The sequence below is a fragment of the Amborella trichopoda genome, chromosome 11 (assembly GCF_054954075.1).
Source record: "Amborella trichopoda isolate Santa Cruz 75 chromosome 11, AtrichopodaSantaCruz75HAP2 v2.0, whole genome shotgun sequence".
NCBI lineage: Eukaryota > Viridiplantae > Streptophyta > Magnoliopsida > Amborellales > Amborellaceae > Amborella > Amborella trichopoda.
The window spans coordinates 46,213,751-46,237,920 of NC_142346.1; the positions used below are offsets into that span (position 1 = coordinate 46,213,751).

General features: G+C 35.0%; 2 protein-coding genes and 1 long non-coding RNA gene across 5 annotated transcripts; 1 reads left to right on the top strand and 2 right to left on the bottom strand.

Annotated features, from left to right (window-relative positions):
• The first annotated feature begins 1,030 nt into the window (after positions 1 to 1,030).
• LOC18448483 (ras-related protein RABA2a) lies at positions 1,031 to 7,346 on the top strand. Its single transcript, XM_006858544.4, has 2 exons — positions 1,031 to 1,239; positions 6,675 to 7,346. Exons 1-2 carry the CDS (start codon positions 1,075 to 1,077, stop codon positions 7,179 to 7,181), a joined length of 672 nt encoding a protein of 223 aa, XP_006858606.1. The 5' UTR covers positions 1,031 to 1,074; the 3' UTR covers positions 7,182 to 7,346.
• A 2,928-nt stretch (positions 7,347 to 10,274) lies between these two features.
• Positions 10,275 to 12,345, bottom strand: LOC110008473 (uncharacterized). 2 transcript variants are annotated; one of them, XR_016043708.1, is made up of 3 exons: positions 12,066 to 12,345; positions 11,198 to 11,226; positions 10,275 to 10,656 (listed from the first exon to the last, which is right to left on the bottom strand). It is a non-coding gene; the product is annotated as an uncharacterized LOC110008473 (long non-coding RNA). The 2 variants fall into 2 exon arrangements; XR_016043709.1 differs by having other exon boundaries at positions 10,275 to 10,906; positions 12,066 to 12,344.
• A 2,827-nt stretch (positions 12,346 to 15,172) lies between these two features.
• Positions 15,173 to 23,855, bottom strand: LOC18448484 (ras-related protein RIC1). 2 transcript variants are annotated; one of them, XM_020676144.2, is made up of 8 exons: positions 23,148 to 23,855; positions 22,988 to 23,060; positions 22,845 to 22,892; positions 22,610 to 22,657; positions 19,502 to 19,573; positions 16,853 to 17,008; positions 16,450 to 16,484; positions 15,173 to 15,592 (listed from the first exon to the last, which is right to left on the bottom strand). In XM_020676144.2, the coding sequence occupies exons 1-8, from the start codon at positions 23,159 to 23,161 to the stop codon at positions 15,499 to 15,501; spliced, it is 540 nt and encodes a 179-aa protein (XP_020531803.1). In that variant the 5' UTR covers positions 23,162 to 23,855; the 3' UTR covers positions 15,173 to 15,498. The 2 variants fall into 2 exon arrangements, with proteins under 2 accessions (XP_020531803.1, XP_011628625.1); XM_011630323.3 differs by having other exon boundaries at positions 16,450 to 16,553.
• Positions 23,856 to 24,170: the final 315 nt, after the last annotated feature.

Genomic DNA, 24,170 nt, shown 5'->3' on the forward strand with positions numbered 1-24,170 from the left:
TAAAAAAAGAAGGAGATGATATATATATATATAGAAAAGTTTAGATAAGGTTGAAACCTTAAGACGTAGAACTACGGATGCACCTCAAAAAGCTATTGGAAAAGGTTGTTTTAATATTGAAAAACCCTCTAAGTGATCATATCCACATCAAAATGAATGACTATGAAAAAAAAAAGGATTTTGAGTCCCAAAAATGGTGCATCTTACAGCACATTATCTAGACTGTCCATTTTCAAGATTTTCAAATACTTATAGATCTATTTGATTGTAATTATTTTTAGAGTTTAAAATTTTATAATTAGATATAAAAAAAATATTTTGAGATAAACTTAAGAATATTTTACATCAAAATTATATGTTATGATAAAATTTGAAGGTACACTTTAAATGAATTGTTTAAACCACACCCATATATATATATATATATATATATATATATATATATATATATATGATCCTATAGGACCCTCTTATACCCATGTGTGTAAGTCCTTCAAAGGTTCACCATTAAAGTTGACGTAAACATTTGAAAAAATCAAGTCTCACATCTATTTGATAACTTTTTTAGAGATTCGTGCCAACTTTAATAGTGATTTTTTGAGATCTACACATATGGGTGAGAAGGGTCTTATAAGATCATTACTTTTATATATATATATATATATATATATATATATATATATATATATATATATATATATATATATATATATATATATATATATATATATTAATGATCCTATATGACCCTCTCCCACTCATGTGTAGTAACCAAAACATCACCATTAAATTTGACATGGATCTCTAAAAAAGTTATCACATAAATGTGAGACTTGACTTTTTTAGATATATATGTCAAATTTAATGGTGATCCTTTGGGGTCCGACACATATGGATGGAAGATGGCTCTATAGAATTATTTTTCATTTATATATATATATATTTCCATTGGAGTGCACTGTACACTTACTACCTCTTAAATGAGAATTTAAGGTCAAATATATTTGTAAAAAACCTGAACATATTAACCGACGCTTGTGCCTGGTTTGGCTTGGTGATTATTAATTGAATTTGATGGCGAGGAAACCGGACGAGGAGTACGATTATTTGTTCAAGATCGTATTGATCGGCGATTCAGGAGTGGGCAAGTCCAATTTACTGAGCAGGTTCACGAGAAACGAGTTTTGCCTCGAATCCAAGTCCACTATTGGCGTAGAATTCGCTACTCGTACTTTGCTGGTTAGTACCAGGATTTTTCTTTTTCTTTTTCTTTTTTCTTTTTGTGTGTGTCTTGATTTATAGTTAATCTTTCCACTTTTTTTTTATTTCTTGCTGATATAGATGTTGTAGAGTCAGATACAGAGATGGGTTTCATTTTTATGGGTGTTTTGCTATTTTACTGGTATCTGGGTTTTTATTTTTGTGGGGTTTTTTTGCTATATTGATGGGTTTTTTGGGAATTACTTCTTGTTGATAAATGTGCTTTGGAGGTTGAATTAGAGATGGTTTTTTCTAACATTGATGGAATTTGATTTCTATGGGTTATTTCCTCATTTTCTGGTTGTTTGTTTGGGAATTGTTTGTTGCCTATCTGAAATATTTGTGGTAGGCATGAATGATGGGTTTTCATTTTTATTGAATTACCCCATTTTTCTTGTGTTTTTGGGAATTATTGAAGGTTTTTCCGTTTTCTCTTTTGCTTTTTAATTATTTTTACTCTTTGGAGCTTTAACCATTGTTGGGTTTTCATTTTTATGTTTGTTTTTTTTCTCCTTTTTTCTTTTTTCTGATGTGGAGTTGTAGTCATCGTGCGCCGTTATTCTTATGGGGTTTTCTGCCCAATTTCCGATTGTTTATTTGTGGATTTGTTATGTGCTTCTCTGGGTTATGGAGATTTCAGGTACCAATTTCTAACTCTAAACGTGTACTAGGATGAAATCACACTATGGGTCCTCGTGTGTGGGAAATGTGGTTATTCTTCCATGTGATAATTGTGTTGATTAACCCAACTTGGTAGAATCAGTTTCTTACGTATAATGAGATATCCTTGAGTTTCCTGAGACTCAAATCTTTCCCAGAGTTTTGTGGTTCTTTTTGTTGGCGCTTGAATTCGAATGATATCTCTTCTCCGTTTGGGATTTACGTTGTGGTAAGAGGATTTCTTTTAGTGATATGACATTGGCAATATTTGGCTTTTATGGTGAGTTGTTTGTCTTAGCTTTGGTTGATTAGGTTTGTGGAGGTGGCGGTCTTCTTGTTTTTTTTTTATTTTATCATTTTATGTGGTTTTCCCTTCTAGTTGTTTGTTTGTTTTTTTTTTTTTTCTATCATTTTATTTGGTTTTTCCTTCTAGTTGCTTGTTTTTTTAAGTTCTAAATGAGAAAAATTATTCTTTTAGTATGGGTTGCATTATCTATTTCCCTTTTTTTTTCTATTTGTTTTTCTGTTTGGGATTCTTGGACCGGCTTTGATCATGTAGCGATGCTTTCAGAACGAAGTTGCAATGTTTATTTTGTTAGTAGCTTTTCTGGTATCCTTTGGATTCCCAATTAATTTTCTTATGTTGATTGGGCTACACTTTCATGTTCAGAAGAAAGCGGGGGCCTACATTTTCTATCACTGCAATGCTGCATTTTTGGCTATGACATTGAAAGTATTTAATTTTCTCTAGATACAACTTGCTTGTCCAATAGTGTTCTTATGGCTTCCTCACGATTTGTTCTCTTTGAAGGATGATTGCTTGTCTTCTTATTTTATCTTTAAATTGGTTGCATGCTACTTATATTCGTGAATATTAGGATACCTTTTATAAATCAAGTTATCTTCATCTTTCTCTGATGTGCTTGTAGTGGCATTGGGTGTGATTATTATATCCATTTGAGCATGGTTCAGATACCTTTTATAAATCAAGTTATCTTCATCTTTCTCTGATGTGCGTGTAGTGGCATTGGGTGTGAGTATTATATCCATTTGATCATGTTTCAGATACCTTTTATAAATCAAGTTATCTTCATCTTTCTCTGATGTGCTTGTGGTGGCATTGGGTGTGAGTATTATATCCATTTGATCATGTTTCTGATGACCCTGAATTTGGGGGTGGTGTGTATCTCATTGAGGATTGAACATCTTTCCCTTTCCTTGTCGAAAAAATTTTTAAAATATGAGATAAGTTTTTCTTTTAATAGGAAGTCACATAATATCCTCTCCAGGATAAGGTGTGTATTTTTCTTCTAGTATTGTTAATGGATTAAAATTGCTGTCATATAGGTGGCAGTGCAACTTCGTGCAAATTATATAATACCCTTTTTACATAGAACTTTTACACTTACTAGTTACTATCATGCTGATGAACTGGTATTATCATGTCTTGCTTGGCTAAGATATTATGCAGTCTATCCTTTCCCAGTATTTTGGGTATGCATTTGGCTTTATAGTGGTCATCCTAGTGACATGCTATTACACTTTACTTGATAAAGCCTATCTGTGAATGGATTGCAGGCTAATATGAAAACATTTTGTTATTTTCGTGCTATCTGATAATTCACCTGAAATATGTGAATGGTGTCGAGATCGGTGTTAGCAAACTCGTCCAACTGTCCAAGTGCACTTGGACTCAAACAATTCAATTCCTCCTCCCCCCCACAAAAAAAGAACAAAAAAGAAACCAAAAAAATAAAATAAAAAGAAAACAACTTGGGGGCGTAGTGTACTGGTACATTACTCAATCAAGTTGTTGTAGCAACTCACCTAAGTTATTGTAGAACTTGGAACTCGGCAAGTCTGTTAGAACTTTGCCAAGTTCAACACTTTTTCCTGAAATAAAAAAGGGAGACTAGAAATCCAAACCCCCTTTTTCCTAGTTCTCTCCATTGAAGCTTCCAATCGACCCCAAATTTCAGCCTTACAGTCATTTTTGCGTGATCTATCAACTGAATATATCGGATTTGAGAAAATAAAAATAGATTTATGGATTTGACATATCAAAGATTTCAACCTGGGTATTGGCCAAATTTGAGAAATTGCCATTTCTTTGCGGCCATTGTTCGATTTGAATGATAATTATTAGTTAGGCCTATTTTTGCATTCTTTATCTAATCATGGGCTTGTTTCTCATAAAAAAAAGACTAAAAATCTTGGATTTGTGAGATTTGTGTTAGGATATACTATTCACTCATAATTTTCCAGAGCATGGCAAACTCGAATCTCAGATATTATTTGGGGTTTTCAATTTTGGGTGTTTAAGGATGCTTTCAAAAGATTGGAGGGATTGATTCACAACCAGCGCAACTATTGGAAGATCGTCTTTGAAATTTTGGGTGACTTTCATTGTTTCAATTTAAATTTATATAATTGATTTTCTTTTTGTGGTTTTATCATTTCCTATATTATATTTTTTATTTTTCTATTCTATCTACTTCGACGAATTTTATCTAACATCAAATTATTGTTTTTCTCTTATGTTAGCAATAGAAAAAGAAATTACTAGCATGCTTTTGCAAGGATGCCCTTCCATGATCTAGCCCTTTCAATGTCAGGGGTGTATATTTAGCTTATGAAGAATTTTAATATTGAAATATGTCTAATTACGATGTCAATACATTCTTAGTCATCTCTCTGTCTACCCTGTCCCGTTCACATGAAAATAGGATAATGTCATCTTGCTGTCTGTTCTTCTCAACTATAGCTCATTAGAAAGCAATTCTTAATTGATCGTATCTGCTTTCTTTGTAGCCTATATCAGCAACCACTTTCTTAGTTCTTTGAAACCATGCCCTTGATGTCTGTTTTTCAGTCTACATGTGGCCTTATTGTGATAGAATATGATTCTTTTCTTCACCTGTTTCATGAAAATATATAGGGAGTGACTTATGGACAATAGATTTTAACATAGATATTGTCATGTGGTCGCTTATTTGACTTAGAGCTAGTCCAGAGTATTAATTTGAGAATTGAGACAACTCAAGAAATGTAAATCTCTTTAAGTACATTTGTGCAAAATTACCGTAATAAACCTGTGAATAACATGCTAGGTACCCACATGTTAAAAGAATGCCCCTCGTACTACATAAACATACAAACTGTGCATATTCCTCATACTAGAAGTCATGATCAGTTAAGGACCTTGTTAAATGTATCAAGTCATAGTTTTACTACATATATGAGTAACTATAATACCCATGTGTGTGTGAAAACATTATCAGTACATGAGACAATATGAGGACCCAATTCTCAAGTGGTCCCTAGACATTAGAATGCACAGTATAATAACATGTCATGATATTCTTTTGCATTATTAACAGAGATTATTATTAAAATAGAAAAAAAGATAAACATGCTGTGCTATTTTCCTTTGGTAGATCAATGGTAGGATTCTAACTTGAGACATAGTGCTGGAATCATCAATGATTCAACACATTAACCAATCAAGCAGAAGCCTGAATCCCAAAAGGGTGGGTCAGCTTGTTTGGTCTTTCTTGGAAAAACTGCAAACCAAGCCACGATGTTTACCAGTAGGCTGAAGCCTAAGGGATGATGTATTTTATGCTATCATCTTCAAAAGGGTCAAATGGCAGTGTTTGATGTTAAGTCGCACAGTTGGAAACATTATCGTGATTTTTGCTAGAAGAAGAAAATGGTTTGGATGACGAAAATGAACATTGCCAAGTTTGCACATCACAAGAGTGTTCATGTCGTCTACCAGAGGTAAACTTTGAAGGTTTCAACTTCAAGCAGTTATCGAGATTGAACGGTTACCACTCTGTGGCATCTAGCAATAAGGTTTTCATATTGATAGATTACAAACAACGGACACATCACAAATATAGTGATATTAGAGTTTTACTTAGATGAACTGAAACAAGTTTCATAGTCAATTAGGAAGATAACTTTCGATAAACATTTGAGAATTTTGATTTGGGAAAGAAAACAGATCCTTAGCTCTTTGTAAACAAAGCAGATCCATTAACAACAAATAGCGTAGGTAAATTGGAAGTAAGAGTTGAATTAGATAGTAGAGAAGTGCCTTTAAAGTAATTGAAAGTGAATGTCATATTCCTAATATCATGTAGCTTTTCTGGAAAAGTACTACATGAATTATTAGAGGGCTAAGGCGGCTTATTTTTTTTTTTGGGGGAGTGGGGGAGGGGGGGAAGAGAGAGAGAGAGAGAGAGAGAGTCAAGTGTCCTGGGAAGCACGGTATAGTCCCATCTCTCATAGTGCTTCTGCTGCTCAGCATTGAGTGGAGAAGGGAGAGAGTATAGAGAGAGAGAGAGTCAAGCTTCCCCGGAAGCATGGATAGTCCCATCTCTCATAGTGCTTCTGCTGCTTGGCATAGAGTGGAGAAGGGAGAGTAGATTTGGTTATCGTTCATTCCTCCTCACTGAATCCAGAGTAGGTTGTAATTTCTTGGTTGTTGTGGATGAATTTTATTCACAACACCTAGTTGGTATCATGCCTAAAGTTTAATATTCGCAAAAGTGTGAGAGGGAGAGAGAGAGAGAGAGAGAGAGAGAGAGAGAGAGTAAGTGAAGTCAGGCTCAAGAGAATGCTATTGCTGGCAAACTGGCAAATAACCGCTTAGAAAGGTTGCAGGTAGAATTCAGCCTACTGTGTGTGAAAGAGAGGAAGAAATTTTTTGACACAGAAACAACACTTAACATGTGCTCGACTTTCAGGTGGAGGGCAAGACAGTGAAGGCCCAAATATGGGACACAGCCGGTCAAGAGCGCTACCGTGCCATCACCAGCGCATATTACCGAGGTGCCCTCGGTGCCCTCTTAGTGTATGACGTAACCAAACCCCAGACCTTTGAGAATGCATCACGTTGGCTCAAAGAACTTAGAGACCATGCAGATTCAAACATAGTAGTAATGTTAGTTGGTAACAAAACAGATCTACGCCATTTGAGAGGGGTGGCCACAGAAGATGCACAAGGCTTTGCGGAGAGAGAGGGACTCTCTTTCCTAGAAACCTCAGCCCTCGAATCAACTAATGTAGAGAGAGCATTTCAGTCCATTCTTGGGGAAATTTATAGGATTATTAGTAAGAAGTCGCCTCTGTCTTCATCGTCGGGGGCCAAGGACGAGAATGTTGGTGTGGAGATGAAAGAGGGGAAGACCATATTGGTTGGTGGGGCCGGACCAGAGGCAAACACGAAGAGAGCATGTTGTTCATCTTCCTAATCTCTTAAGTGTGTGTCAACTTTTTCCTTACTATTTTTCTGTTTTTTTTTCTTTAAATGTTGTGGAGGTAGTAGGCTTCTGGTGTGGAAACTCTTTTTTCTTTTCTATACTGTTTCTTCTCTTGGGTTTAACTGTGTTTATCAGTATTATCCAGATCTTCACAAACAATTTTTTGCAGCTCCCATTTGCAGGAATTAGATATCTTCAAATGGGAGGAATTACCACTTGCACCCCATGGAACAATGTTTGTGGAATTGCCTTTGATGATAAAATGGTTGCTCTTACCTGTCTCGAGGCCTCCACACCCATATGGTCATGATTACCTATTGAGCTACCATCAAAATTAAGCTTTGAGCTTAGCATGTGATGGAGGAAGCCATTCACTGGGCTTTTCTTTTAGCAGGGGAGCGAGGTGGCATTCTTAGAGGCCACCATAAGTAGAGAATTCTTTTCTGGGTTTAGCCGACAGAATGACGGTAGACTTAAGCTTCGATGGAAAGAAAACCCTTGGATCAATAGATTAGAATCTTGTTCTTCATCGAGAGAGGAGATGAGGGCCAAATGGTTTGTGGTCGTCTTTTCTCAAGGGTCAAGAGTAGGCCAGGGCCCCTTTGGCGGGGTCCCGACCTAGGCCTAATAGGGGGCAGGGCTTCTTTGGCTATGTCAGGGCTAGGCCAGCCCAGCTCTGATAGGGCCAGGGCCTCTTTGGTGGGGTCCGGGCTAGGCTGAGCTTGTAGGGACTAGGGCCAAGGCATTCACAGCCTTAGTCAAGAGGTACAATGTCAAGGGTAAAATAGTCCAAGGGATGGAAACTCTTCATGTTTTCTACACGATGAAATTTTAGGCTCTGTTTTCCGTTCACACGCTCATGGGAAATTTTACTAGCTGGAATTCGCAAGAAATTAATAATACAAAGGGAAGAGAAATTCAGATCAACCAATTATAGAAAGTAGATAAGGTTGGCACCTTAAATTGTGGAATTAAGTTGCAGCTCAAAACTTTATCAGAAAATGTAATTTTAATATTGGAAAACCATTTAATTGATCATCGACATCGAGATTTGAAGTCTAAAAATAACATATCTTGCAACATGTTATTTGGACAGTCCATTTTCAAGATTTTCATGCGTTTATATATTTGTTTGATTTGAACTATGATTGGAGGTTAAAATAGAATCATTCTAAAAATTTTCTACACCAAAATTGCATCCTATGACAAAAATTGCATCTTATGACAAAGATTGGAAATGCCCTTTACTATAATTATTTAATGTTGCACCCTTACACAAATCTCACCCTTAATAAAAAAAGTTAATTTCTATTTAACTATTTTATTAAAAATATTGAAAGGCCCTCCTCCGAGGTTTGGAATAACGACTAGACAAAGATGTCTCAGTAACGTTGTCTATGGGCAATTACCAAATGCTCCTCATTGTTTTGGATTTTAAATTAAGAAAGAAGTTATGGTGAAAGATCTGCATGTTTTAGGTTTGGAACCCGGAGCAAGGGACAAGGTTCATCATGTCGTTTAGACTAGGTAAGTCTAACACTGCCTACTACCACCTTCAAAAAAGCTAACTCCGTAATCTATATAAAAAAAAAAAGTAGGGGCTTGTCTTCCCCGTTGAATTACCCCCGGAAAAAAAAAAAAAAATTATTTACTCACTTATACCTGGTAAAAACCCCATCGTAGGAGTTCTTTTAGGATATCAAATTTTGGGAATTGGAAGTCTGGTTTCCTAACAACCTCAAAGAAATGAAGAAAATAAAAAAAAGGATATGTACTAGTGCTTGAAAAAAATATCCTCAGATGAAATAGAGAATTCAATTTTTGCATGGTCAAACTTGTGTTCAGAAAATCAGAGCTCTTTTCTTTTGGCTTTGAAAGTGGTCGCGCCAATTTTTGCATGGTCAAACTCATGTGTTCAGAAAATCAGAGCTCTTTTCTTTTGGCTTTGAAAGTGGTCGCGAAATTGATAAAATACTCCCAGGTATTTTAGTTGAGGGAGTAAAGTGTATAATGCGCACCCGCAGGTTCAACACACTCCTGGTGAAAAATTCCTTGCTGGGTTCTAAACTTGGAATGAGAGACTTTAAATGAACAAAACATGCTCCAAGTTTGGAGCCTATAATATTATTTATTTTATTTTTTGGCATCATCATTATTATCGTCAGAATGTTTTTTCAACTAATCAAAGTCGGTTATATGAATCATGGTCTATCATTCTGTTCTATTAAAAGTCACACCTTGAGTGAGGCCATAATTATACTTTCGTATCCATCTAACTTAAATCCAAGGTATTTACTTCTGTTTTTTTCTTTTTTCTTTTTTCTTTTTTTTTTTTTTATCTTCGAATGCTAACGAAATTTAGTAAGTACACAGTGACACTTGGGGCAAGCCCCAAAAAAAATAAGAAAAGAAAAATTACAACACAATAGCTGCCTTTGCTAGAGCATCAACATCAAGGTTCCTCTGGCCATTAGCATATGAAAAGATAATCTCCCCTCCTCCCCCTACCCTCAAGTAAAACCGCTTCTCCTCCTTGATAGTGCTTAACATCCTCGGGATGCTTAGGGGATCTTTGTATCATTTAATAAGTAAAGTCGCCTTCTGATATTGTTCCTTCAGCTTTAAATTGCAATATTTAAGTGCCATAAACTCAGCTCATTCACATGGTCTCTAATAGCCTTGAATGGTCCAAACGGCCCAAAGGCCATTTTGCTTATTCATGACAAAATCGATGATGTGTTGAGTGAAACATTTATTTTAAAAGTACTTTGTTGATTTATCGAAAAATCGATTGATTTGGCTATTTCAAAGACTCATGAGTGGTTACAGATAAAAGAAAAACGAAAAAAAACAAAAGCATTTTGAAGGTTTGACATATAAATTATGATTAATTTGGCTATTATGAGATTGTTTATTTTTTAGTACAAAGTGGTCATAATTAATCTCCTTCACTAGATATGAAATTGGGTAGTTGCATTTGTTTCATTGAACAAATTCAAAGTTAAAAAAAAAAAAATTTCAAACTTTGCGACACACCCAAGCTATCAACTTTCACATCGGATAGTTATAAATAATTGTAACCTCTTTGCACTAAATGTAGGTTTCATTGTATAAAAAGAGACCTATAAAGGTTTGAAGTCCATGCTACCACATACCAATAGAAATTATAAAAACAACAAACAATTACTATTTCTTTTTTAGATGCAGAGTAACATTTTATGATCCACACGATCATGGAGAGAGAGACTATGGCCAATATTTCAATGGATGGAAAGAGGAGTGGACTTCTCCATCATCGTCCATTCATTTATTGGAAGGTGATGGCACTTAAGACCCCATCTAACAGTGGTCATACGGAACATGTTATACTTTTTGTATGAAATATTTATCCATTAAACACATGGACAAGGTTTTGGTGAGTTCGCCTGCTCGCCAAAACATGTGCGTCTCCTCATGCAGCAGGTACCTGTCTTATAGATGGACGTCAATGGTGCTTTCACTATACTTCAAAATGGATGGTGGAAAAATACATTAAAAAATATTTTTAATTAAAAATCGAAATTCATAATTATCTTCATGGTTGCCGTTTACAAATCCCAAAATTTGAGATGATTTTTGAAGGGAGACTGGACATCTACAGGTGAGTCGGCTGATCCACCAAACACTTCTCCTAAAAAGATTGAAGGGCCAGTACTACCACAATTCAATGGAGCATCCTGTGCAGCGGTCCAATGGCCATCAGTCATTATGCCTTGTAATGGATGCTTGGGATTAACAAAGAAAAATGCCCACATTTCAATAAATCTGATTTTGTCGAGGCCTTTTTTATTTTTTAAATTTATAGGTCATCCCCAAGTCAAGCCAATGCCATTCAATATTTTTTCTCTGCTAAAAAAGCCGTCGACAGTTAATTAAACGGCATTATTTGTCTTTTTTTTTTTTTTTTTCTTTTCTTTCTTTTTGAGAAAGAGAATTCTAAATTACTTAGAGAGAGAGATCCAACATACCCAACTGCATAAGCAACGCCACATATCCACTGCAAAAGAAAAACTTACAGAGCTTCAACATACCCAATGAAGAACAAAGAAAGAGTATGGTACCAGTTGAAAGTAGAAATCACCCATAAAGACACACAATCCTACCAACGAAAAACAAAATAAAACAGACACAGAATTCCCGGATACACTGAACTAAACACACACACAGTTCACAGATATATTGAACTAAACCCACACATACTAGCGTGCTAACAGAATTTTCAGATTAAAAACACACAAAATTCCCATGAGCGCTGAACTAAACACACACATAGATACACTGGACGAACACCACATACACACAAAGACGCAGGCGTGCACAACAGAGAGAATTACCAGATACACTGAATTAAACAGGACACACAAAAAATCATACGTGGAATTCCCAGATATGCTGAACTAAAAACACGAGCGTATGCGCGTGCACAGACGAAAGAGGGAGTGGAAAGATACATTGCCCTTGTTTTTGTGTAATTTAGATGAAATTCAAGAGAATTTGGGACCAAAATTACTATTTGGTGTTGAATTCTACATATCAAGACTGTCACCAGGCAAAACAATCTCTTGAAATTAATGCTTATGATTCATTGTCAAAAAAAAAAAAAAAAAAGGAAGAAGAGAAAGAAATAATTGAATATCAATCTCTTGAAAATAGTGCTTACTATTCGTTATCAAGAAAAAAAAATGGAAGAAGAAAAAGAAATAATTGAATATTTTCTATCGTTAAGAAAGGAAGAAATGTAAGTATGAAGAGGTAATTTATACAAAATACAAAGATGAATAAAAATTAAGGCAAGCCAATAATCAGAGAAATTTTTACAAGTAAAAAGAAACGTACCATTTGGGCGTTGAAAACAAGGGTTGACATGGGGTGTGGGGGATGATTCGCACGTGTGAAATTTGAGAGGGACGAAGCCTGGTCCGAAGCCACAGTCATCTCTCTCTACTGCGGCCTCGATCCAGACAACCCTTCCCCCCAAAACACTCACACGAGCACAAAACCAGACCATCTCTCTCTCTCTCTCTGTTGTATTTTTAAGGGATTGGGGTGAAGCAGACATTAAAGGCCACGACGATGGCCATTCCTAATTTACTCCAAAAATAAACGACTGTGTCTATAAATAACAAAAATGGAATTTCTATTTATTAGCCATTTGGAATGCATAGGGTGGAAGACTTTAATGGCTTTCTCACCTACTCTGCCATGAAGGCCATGCATAATTAATTTTCAAGGAAAAAGATGGATTCTTTCCTTATAGGTCATATTCACTACACAACAAATGGAGCCCCCCTCTCGCTCTCTAACACGACCAGGGCATCATCTATCTCTCTCAAACACAGACCGTGGGGCATTATCTTTCTATCTCTCAAACACAACCACATGGCGGGGCATCGACCTGTCTCTCTTCATTCTCTCTCTGAAACACACTGCGTCATCGTCCTCTCTCTCTCTCTCTTTAAGACTCTTAAATTTTTCGAATGAGAACGAAAGCCGTCCATCGAGTCAATGTTTGACGCAACCCTTCAAGTGACGAGTGGGTCCCGTCCGTGCTAGGGAGCCTCGCGATTAGGTTGGAGGTGTCGACTTATTTTGGAATGAAAGTGTATTCTGTGTTCCCGCGGGAGCATACACTGTATTTACTTTTAGAGAAATTTTTTAGTATAAAATTCTGGAAATCACCTATGAATTACTGAATCATTATTTTCAAAATAAATAAATTTGAATTTTTAGTTTTAAATTTGAATTTTTACTTTTTTTTACACTCAGATCTCGCCATTCAAAAATAGGAGAGGCCTGTTCAATCTTATGTCTTTTTTAGAGTATAGAGAGCTCATTTCGGATATTATTTTTTATGAAGTCAAGAAATTACGTCCCCAAAATTTAGGTCCTATTTTGATATTTATCTAAAGGAGTAAATAGACAGTATACTTCCAAAAGAGTATAAAATCAAATCTTTTGGCTTTGGGCATTCCGTTCGATATGGAATTCTCTTTGGAGTTTCGTCTTGAAATTGAATTGAAACGATAGTGGATTCCAGTTCGTACTGTAACCCTTCACATATCCATCTTCTATTTATAATAGGGGGTTATGATTTGAATTTTGATTTTTGGGTAATGATTTCAATCATATTGTAAATGAACAGGTTTGATTTTTGGGTAATGATTTCAATCATATTGTAAGTGAACAGGAGATGGTCAAGTGATGCAATTCAGTAACTGCATTTGGTGCATAACTACTGGACCCAACTAAAATTAGATGGAGTCTTGGCAGGTGCATAACTACCGGACCCAATTAATAGATGGAGTCTTGGCAGTTCAGCTAGCACACCTATTCAAATGTTTTTTTTCAAACTTTCACCTCAAAGATGCATTTTGGACTAAAAAATATTAAAGGTAGGCAAACTCGAACCCGATGATAATGACGACTTCGAAAAAACAAAGTCTTCTTGAACATTAGAAATAACTTCTTTTTAAGTATATGGACCACTCACTTAAATTCTTCACAAATTATCGCATATTCACTTTTTTGGAGTCGACAATATTAGGGGTCCAAAGCGATAATGCACCTAAAGTCATTTATGTTTTACATCCTAATGGTATGTTTAACAACTACCTATTACCCTAATATTTCAAAATAATATAAGATTTATGATAATCATGATCCTTTTAGCGCCTAAGTCAAGTTTGATTGACCAAAATCTTCTCCTCGAAAACTAGTATAAATTCCTACTGTCTCACATAATTCTCGACCTGGACTTGCAATTTTTGAATAGTAGTGAAAATCGATGACCGTCACTCAAAAATCTTTTGCACTTAATATATGCCTAATCAAACTCCCTAATCTATTTGAAAAAAATGAGCAGGAGCTGTCTTCCCCACTGAATTACCCAAAAAAAAAAAAATTTATATATATCTATCACCTCAAATATTTCACTAGAAGAGACTGTTTTGATGCCCAAATATATTCAAATTGATCATCTTGACATCAAGATGTATAGACATGAAAAAAAAAAATAGATTTCAAATTTTGAAAATAGTACATCTTGTAATGCATTTTTAAACCATCAATTTTCAAGATTTTCATTGATCTGCTTGATTTACACTATTTTTAAGCTTTAAATTTTATAATTAAAGATAAAAATACATTTTAAAGCTATCACAAAGAGTTTCAATAGTGAAACGTCATTTCTTGACACTACTCGAAGGAGTTACTTCTCGATTGTTTAGAGCCTCGGCTCTATACAAACTGCATCCAATTTTTATTTATTTTTTTATTTTATTTTTTTATTTTTTTCTAAACACTACCAACACTAAAAGAAGAAGAAGAAAAAAAAAAAAAAGCCTCCAAGAAGGAACATCAACAGCCCAAATTGTGGAGAAGTGCATTATGTTAGACGACTACATCAAATATATGGCCTTGTGTGTCATCACCGTCCAATCAAATTGGTTGGATTGTGATGAAGAAATAGTACTTACTAACCAAACTCTAATAATCACCATTCAAACAATCAAATCGAACGCTAACAATGACCTTGTCCCATGTCCTCATGTGGAGTATAATAGGCTTCGATGGGGTGTTCGTTTTGATGGAACGTTTGGGTATCGTATCGGGAGACCCAAGTTCCACCAGACAGATGCCCAAGTTTGTTGTTGTATGCTTGTGGAGGACGCGTGAAGGAAAGCACGGCTTTCATGAGAGTACGAAAACAACATCTTTTGTCGTTGTTTTATAGAAGCCGCCCCTTCCATGCTTACTTTGTGGCAGCCCCCTCCACAAACAAACACGCCCTGGTGTTCTAAATTTAACCCCTGTCCCAACACTGTTCAAATTAATTATTAAACTGGATTAAGGATTATAAAAACCATACATAACATGATTACCAATGTTAAATAAACCACAAAACTTGCAGGCACTTTTTACACACGTACACGCAGAGAGAGAGATTCTCAGGTACCAAACTTATTTACAGTCACCTGTTTTTTGCAATTCAAAATGCCAACCCACTAGATATCCTTTACAGAGTACAGCATTATCTACGCAGAAATCACAACGTTCATGGAACAAAATACACAGCAAAGATGAGAACGACAGAAATTTAAATCAAGGAATTTACAGAAATATCATGGAAAAACAAATCCTTTGTACTTGCATTACCAGTTAGTTAGTTTTTCTGCAGTCCATGGGAAGAAATTGATAAGAAAATCAGGCCCAAACCCACATGAAATTTAGTTTCTTAGCCTTGAAACGTGCGGAGAAAAGAGGCTTACTGCTAACCACAGCAGTTGCTTTTCTGTTGAATAGGCTGCCCTTTCAATGGAACAGTCGTTGCCGCTTTCCTGTTTGAAGTGGGCTGGTTCCCCATTCTGCAAAACACAGACCCAGAAGTGACACTCAAAATTTCAAAAGTTTATATCAGTAAAAGTAAAAAGTTGAAATCAGTAAGGAGAGAACAGAGACGAGAAATTTAGTATTTTGATAGAATTATGATGGAAGATGGCCGAGGAAACATGATGAGACGGTTGTAACCATTTTCTCAGGTCGATGGCAACCCATTATCAGCTACAGCATGCAGCACTCATTGGAGAGAGAGGGAGAGACAGAGAGAGAGAGAGAGACAGAGAGAGGAAGAGAAATCAGAGAATATACCAAGAGAGAAAGTGAGGATCGGACAAAATACATATATGTTGTGTAACTGAAAAGTTTTGAATTTTTTTGAGAGAAAGAAAGTACAACTTTTGTGAACACATACCAAAACTAAAAAATAGACTTGGGTGAGTTAGTCATGTGCAACGGAGACCCAATACAACACCTGTTAGGGGGTACAAGTTCGTTTAACTGGAAGGCTCAAAAAAGGCAAAGTGTATGGTCAAAAGGACATGGTTGGAAGTAGTGAGAAAAGATATAAAGACTTATGGCATCACTGAAGGTATTCTCTTTGATAGAGTAGAATGGCGGATCAGAATTCGTATAGTTGACCCCAAATAGTTGGAAAAGGCTTTGATGATGATGATGACGACGACAACTATTTCAGGTCCCAATAACACATGTTACTCATGCTATCTATAAATGAGACATCAAAGACAACCCCTCTCTCTCTCTCTCTCTCTCTCTCTCTCTCTCTCATGCCCAAACATAGGTACTGAAGCTTTTAATCAGAAGTAGATAAACAACATATTCTTTAGTTTTCAATATAAATTAAGAAAACAACAACAATCATTACCTCTTTTTTATCTCTGCAGCCATGGTTAAGAAGGCCTGCTCAACATTGATCGAGTCCTTAGCACTTGTCTCAAGAAAAGGGATGCCCAACTCATCAGCGAATGCCTAAGATTCAAATAGAACGGGGAAAGGGAGCTATGGATTCATGATTAAGTGATTAATATAACCTAACTTGGCAATTTATGAGAAAATCGAGCATTCATAATGTATGAGTAATAAGCACAAAGAAGACACATGAGTATTCCCTTCAATTAGACAATTCCGATCTCTCTATTTCTTTCTGAAATATGTGGTTTCTCCCCCAAGTTGAAGAATAATCATGAATGATCACAATGGACATCTATTAACTAGAACATATCGAGGAATATTTGCACCCACTAAAAATATATATGAAGGAACATTACCTTCGCCTTCTCGGTGTCCACGACTTTATTCTCAACCAGATCACATTTATTCCCAACAAGAAGCTTGCTAACATTGTCACTTGCATATCTATCAATTTCATTCAACCATTGCTTGACATTGTTGAAGCTCTCCATCTCAGTGACATCATAAACAATCTATAGCAACAGGAACATTAGTACTAGCTCTTAAAGCTGGCCATGCAATTCCACAAAACCCAAGAACAAAACAAAAGAACACGCAAGTGTGAAATATTTATCTAACTCCATTGATTTTATTATAAGGTTTTGTTTAAAAAATATCAAATAAGAAATGTTTGATTTTATTTTTATTTATTATTGATTTATTTATTTGATTTTATTTATTTATTAATTTATCTATTTAATTTATTGAGAAAATTACATACATATCCATTATATTTTGCATTATTACAAATGTACCAAAAAGTTTTCGTTATTACATGTCTGTCTGTTTTTTACCTTTCATAACGTAAGTTTTTAAAAAGACGGTTTTACCCATTTTCGGCTGTTCAACATCCGAATTGAAGGGTTTTTCAGATGTTCAACATCCAAAAATAGGCCGAAAGTTTAACATTCACATGCTGTAGGCACATTTTCGGATGTTCAACATCTGAAAATGTGCTATTTTTTTTGTTCAACATCAGAAAATATAACTATGAACGTTAAACTTTCGGCTATTTTCGGATGTTGAACATCTGCAAAACCCTTCAATTCGGATGTAGAACACCCAAAAAAGGGTAAAGTCGTCTTTTTAAAAAAATTGCGTTATGAAAGGTAAAAAATGGACAGACATGTAATGACGGAAACTATTCGGTACATCTGTAATAACACAAAATATAACGGTTATCTGTGTAATTTTTCCTAATTTATATATTTATTCCTGGTTAACTCCACATTTTATAAAGTATGAGACAAAATGCAGTTTGCCTTTCCTTGAAAGATTCTATGATAGGAGACTCCAAACCCAAAGATACTTGTTTTCGCATGACTATTACATAAGGGATTATCTATAAAGAGACCATTTACCTTGTGTATAAGGAGGTCACAATCATTCTTGTCCCTTGGATTTCAAAATGGGTGGTTGTAAGTGTCAATGATTAGACACAGTTTCAGAAAAAAAATTCTCGGACTTCGTGAGTCACCCCAAGCCCTCCAATTTGACATCTAATGAGTGATAATAGTTGTGACCTCCTAGTACAAAAGGTAAATGGTCTCTTTGTAGACAATCCAATTACATCAATATAAAATTCTAACTATTATTCATCTCAATTTTTTTTTTTTGGGGCAAGGTAATCATTTCCAACAGAAAAGGTACAAAAAATATTGCCTCATAGATTTGTTTATGGTAAACCATTTGTTGGTTTGTTGCATGGATAGTCTGGTCAGGTATGTTGGATTTCTTTTATAGTGCTTGGGTTATGCCATATATTCTGTTTTGATGTTTGGAGCAAGGAAACTTGGGTGAGGAGTGCTGGATTTGTTTTAACTCTGCTAGCATGGTGCCTTAGTCTATTTTGATGTTCGCTCCTAGGATGAAACAGTGTTTACCCTAATGTGGTCATTTAGCTCGACATGTCAGTGACTGGTGCTTGAACCTTCAGTGCTGCAAGAAACTTGTTCATATTAGCTGAAACTTTATGTATTTTTATTTATTAATATTATTTATCAATTTCTATAATTATTTTGGAGTTTATTACATATCATAGTATCTTGTCTATGTACCTTCTATGGAGCTCATATTATTACAATATTTTTTGCATTAGATTTCTCTTTATTAATGATATCTTAGAAATTATATTTGTTCTTCTATAATTCACTATCATTTGGCTATGTTGCCCTATAGGCAATTATTGGGTTGTATGTCAGACCACCAATATTGTGTTGGCATCCATGTAATATTGATGATAAAGAATGGGTTGGTGCGAAAGAGACAAAATGGTTAATATCCACCATCCATCGATGGGAATGAGTCAGAGTCGTTCTGTCCAATCTTTGATGCGCAGGTTAGTTTCCATGTACCATTGATAATAAAGAATGGTTTGGAGGGAGAGGGGTAACATTCTATTGGAACTATATTTAATATTCACATTCCACTATTGGGAATGTATCAAGGCTGCTCCCATAGAACACTATACATTATAAACGATTGGTGTGCACTATACATCATAAACGATTGATGTATCATTTACTATTTATAAATATCAACCAGATGCTCCCCCTTGATATGCACCATGATAAAAATATCCATGCAGTTCATCAAAAGAATAACCGGTACTTATATGGGACTCACCCCTCCCCAGAAGGAACGACTTTTTCTTCATCTTTAAGAATTCAGACCATATCTATAACTCAAAATGAGGGACAATTTATTAATGATTACCATATATCAGTGCCACACTGATATTTTTCAACCATGATTTACTAGTTCTATACATAAATAATTATATAATATGATTTTAAAAAGTTACGGGTCATTGAAATTCAGTGCTGTGATTCAGTCCACTTACAGATAACAAGGTAAAGGTAACAAATACTATTAATATGAAGCCAAAACAAGAACAGATGGCCCAATTGTTCAATAACTGCATTCTCAAAAAATTGTTAAATAAATGGATTTGAAAATATACTTACAATTATTCCATGAGCTCCTCTATAATAACTGCTGGTAATGGTCCTGAACCGCTCCTGTCCTGCAGTATCCCACTACTCACAAATACAAATTGATGCGTGAAAAGTTATTGTATGCTCATTAATAAATTCAGCATTGCAAAAACGAATCATGACACAAACTCAAGATATATGATAACATACAACCATCACAGCTGCTCCCTCTCAATCCTTGGCAAGATAAAAGAAACAACACAAAAAGGTCATGTTCATTAGTTAGCAAAAAAGTATCACTTTTAAAATATATATGGCACCTACTAGTGATAACAATAGGTCAAAGTAAAGGTCCATGATGCACTCGTAAGAATGCAAAATAACACCATATTATCTATTGATAAAACAAGGATTATATATTCTAATTCGTTCAAAATAAAGTCACAGAATAAAGTGAAAAATATGCTGTTCTGCTTCCTTTTTCATTCTATCAAGGAAACTTAAGATATATAATAAAATAAAACCATCCCAGCTGCTCCCTCTCAATCCTTGCCATTTGGCAAGATAAAAGTTGAAAAGAAGAAACAACACAAAGAGGACATGTTCATTAGTTAGCAAAAAAGCATCACTTTTAAGATAGATATGGCACCTACTAGTGACAACGATAGGTCAAAGTAAGGGTCCATGATGCACTCGTAAGAATACAAAATAAGACCAGATTATCTATTGATAAAGCTAGGATTATATATTCTAATTCGTTCAAAATAAAGTGACAGAATAAAGTGAAAGATCTGCTGTTCTGCTGCCTTGTTCCTTCTGTCAAGGAAACTCCTTGCAAACCAACTTGTCTCAATTTGATCCATGCTGGTTCTCCCAATCAAACTTAATCTGAACCTTTGTCTTGAATGGAGAATAAACCAACTAGTTGAGTCCCATAAAATTTGGATTTATGCCAGTTTCAGAAATTAAAAGGGTGTGATTGGTATAAGGTTGCAACCTTAAACAATCAAATTAAGGCGCACCTTCAAATTGTCATAAATATAATTTTGGTGTCAAAAATTCTTAGGATGGTTTGAGAATTTATTTTCATCTCTAATAATAAAATCTTAAACTCCAAAAATGATTCAAATCAAGTAGATCTATAAACACTTAAAACTCTTGAAAATGGATGGTCTAGATAATGTGTTGCAAGATACACTATTTTTAGGACTCAAAAATCTTTTTTTTCTTTTCGTATTCATACATCTGGATGTCGAGATGATCAATTAGAGGGTTTATCAACATCAGAACAACCTTTTATGATGGATTTTTGAGGTGCACCCTAATTTCAGATTTTAAGGTTGCAACCTTATATAAACTCTTTCCATTAAGGAATGGCCACAGTTATGGTCAAAGTAGGACACCTATTAAACGACAAGGAGAAGAATCAACCACAATGCACTAATGCATAAATTAAAAATGAACTGAAAAAGAAGACCAACCTAGTCCACAACCAAACCATCTTCTCTATTCCAACATAGAACGATGATCTCCTCTAACCTACACAACAAATGACTAAATTTCACAAACTCAACAGTCCTTAGAACCCCTATAACGTGAGGATACTATACTACCCTAACTACCATCCACATGAAATGATTCACGACCATAGAATTAAGCCCAGATGCCAATCCCATTAGACGAGAAAAAAGTTCTGAGTGACTCCTTACGACCCGACTTGCCTCAATGCAAAACCTTACGTTACAATGCGTCCCAATCGTCAACCTAATTCCATTAATTGATCTCTAGATCATCATCATCATCATCATAGCCTTTCCCCACTTAATTGGGGTTGGCTACTTTCATGATAAGTTTTAGCAAGATTTTATTTTGGCTGCCTACCTAACACAACCACGCCTTTACCGGAGCATGGGACAGGCTAGGGAAAGTTTAAGGTGAAGACCCCTCTTAGACTTCTTAGGAAAAAAAAAAGCTCCTTCTAAATAATCACATTAATTACAAATTAGAAACATGCAATATTTCAATTAATATATTTGAAGCTTAAGTGTCATAATTTTTAAAATTTATCATAACTTATTTTTCTTCTTAATAACCGCATTATCTTTTTTCTTCTTAATAACTACATCATAAACTGGACCAGCTGGTCTGACCAAGACCTAGGCTGGAATTGGTCTAGTCTAATCATTGACCAACAATTGGTCAAAACCAGTCTAAAACCGGATTGATCAAATCATACAAGTTTTTTACCAGCTTCGTACATTCTTATATTTTCCATACCTTTTTGACTAGTGAGTTGGCCAGTCCGACTGGTTTGGACAGGGCCAGTGCCCTCAATGATTCAATGACCAGTCCAGTCTTGATAGCCTTGGTTCAAACATTTTACTACCACCGAACGTTTTTACTGAAAATATAGCTTTTATTACAAGCGCGCTTCCAAAAAGTTAACCATCTCTCTCATTTGTGTAATCTATGAGAATGGGCCCATTTTTCCATCTCTATAAGTTTAACATCCATAACGAATTTACATTTGAAATGGGAATGGTAACTAGCACTTACTACACCATTTCTATTAACCTCAATCCGACTCTAAGGAGACAAACTAAACGAGCTCTGACATAACTAAATCATCCCACTTATATCTAGGAGTGAAGCAAGTTCCCGATGGATGAAGATTCATTAATATATTTCCTACCCTACAATTTCATAACCCCTTTCACTCATACTGGTTTTATTTCCCCTCGTCCAAATATTATTAAATTGACCTTGGAGCCACAACCAATCCATGATACAATCTATCAGCCCCTCCCAAAATCCTTCTTATAAGGGCTTAGATAAGAAAAATATTTGTTCTCCAGTGAAAAGAACCACAAAGACAAGATAAACTATGAAGGAAAAAATATTAAATATAAATGTTGCTTTAGGCCACTCTCTGTATGTGTGTGCTAATGAGATTATAGTTGTACTTTTCATGCTTCTAATCCATTCTAAGGCAATGAATTTGTATAGTCGAACTACTCTAAAATATATGCATCTTTGTACATGACACACACACAGATGTAAGTGTACATCCCTAACCAAAATGAGAACAATAAAATGAACCTATGCATGTGTGTACGTAAAACAATTGAATAGACTCACAATTTGTAGCTTAACAGTCTTGCCATCCAGCTCCACTGTTCTGATTTTCTGTGATAACTCCCTTAATATTAGAAACTTGAAACCAATGCTAAAATATTTAACAAATAATATGCGGCAACAAAGAAAAATGGTAGCTTTCCTCAAAGTTACAGACAATATAAAACCTCAAACTAGACATTTAGTACCAAAATATATAATCAAAAAAACTGAATAAAAGAACAAAATGGGCACTCACAAAATCCACTCCAATGGTACTAATGTAGCTGTCCACATAAGAATCATCCTGAAAATTGTTAAACTCACTCTCATTAATAAAACCCAATATCCGTGTTCCCTCTCTCTCTCAATGAAAAAAATATTCAAAATATTATCATTTACCGCAAAACGAAGTAGAAGGCATGATTTTCCAACAGCAGAGTCACCAATCAACAGGAGCTTGAACAGATAATCACTGCAAACAATGGAAAATCATCGATTAATACATTTAACTTCAAACTAGAAAAGAAAAGAGTGGAAAAAGAATAATGGACATCATTACTATTCATTGCTCATTTTTCTGGAAAAATGGGGGTTCTTTCCTTCTTTTCCCTGTAGAAATCTGTTGAGGAAGCCTGGTGTTGTTGTATAGTGGGGAAAAGGATCCCCACCATTAAAAGTATTAAAGGAACTATTGCCACTCAAATGCGTGTCCTATTGCTAAAATGGACTGGTCAGTGAAGTTCATTAACCCTGTTTTTCCTCAGAATATCGAGACTGTGCCTAGATTTAAGGACGAAGGACTACAAAAAAAGTCCACCTCTAAATTTTATTAATAAAAAATTCTTACGATGGCCAGAGGATCTATTCTTACCTCTGATGGGACCATTTTAAACTTTAAAAATGGATCAAAACAAATAAATTGCATAAAAATCTTGAACATGGACCATTTAAATAATGTGTTGTAAAATACAATTTGTCGATATAAAATATCTTTATCAAGGAAATCGATCCGGATCAATGATCTAGTCAAGAGAATTGATCAATAAAAATAAACTAATTAAAAATAAAAATAAAAATTTGAAAAAACTTTAGATAATAAAAAAATAAGAAGTCCGGTTCTATGATAGAACTGATTGGTTCTTTAGCAAAACTAACTAATTCCAAGGGAAACTGGCCGATTCTCTGTTCCGATCGAGATTTGGATCCGTTCCCACTAATTTCCTATCGAGATCATATGATCATTTTTTCAAACACCAATTTGGAGCTCAAAAAAACTTCCATATCAAATCAATTTATTGTATATAAAAATGTATGGTCCAAAGTACAATTGAAATTCCAATAAATTTGAATAAGTTGTGGGGATCTCAATTCCTTTTCACCATCAATATGGCAAAAGTATAAAATTATACCATCTTCTACAAGGAGCAGTCTTGATTGTCGGATAGGGTGTTCCAATGGCCACGCTCGCAAACAAAAAAAAAATATTTGAACCTTACGTATCTAAAATTGTCAGATTTCACATTTAATGGTCTTTAAAGACTGGGCCTCCTTTGTACAAAAAAAATAGTGCTGTGGTATATGA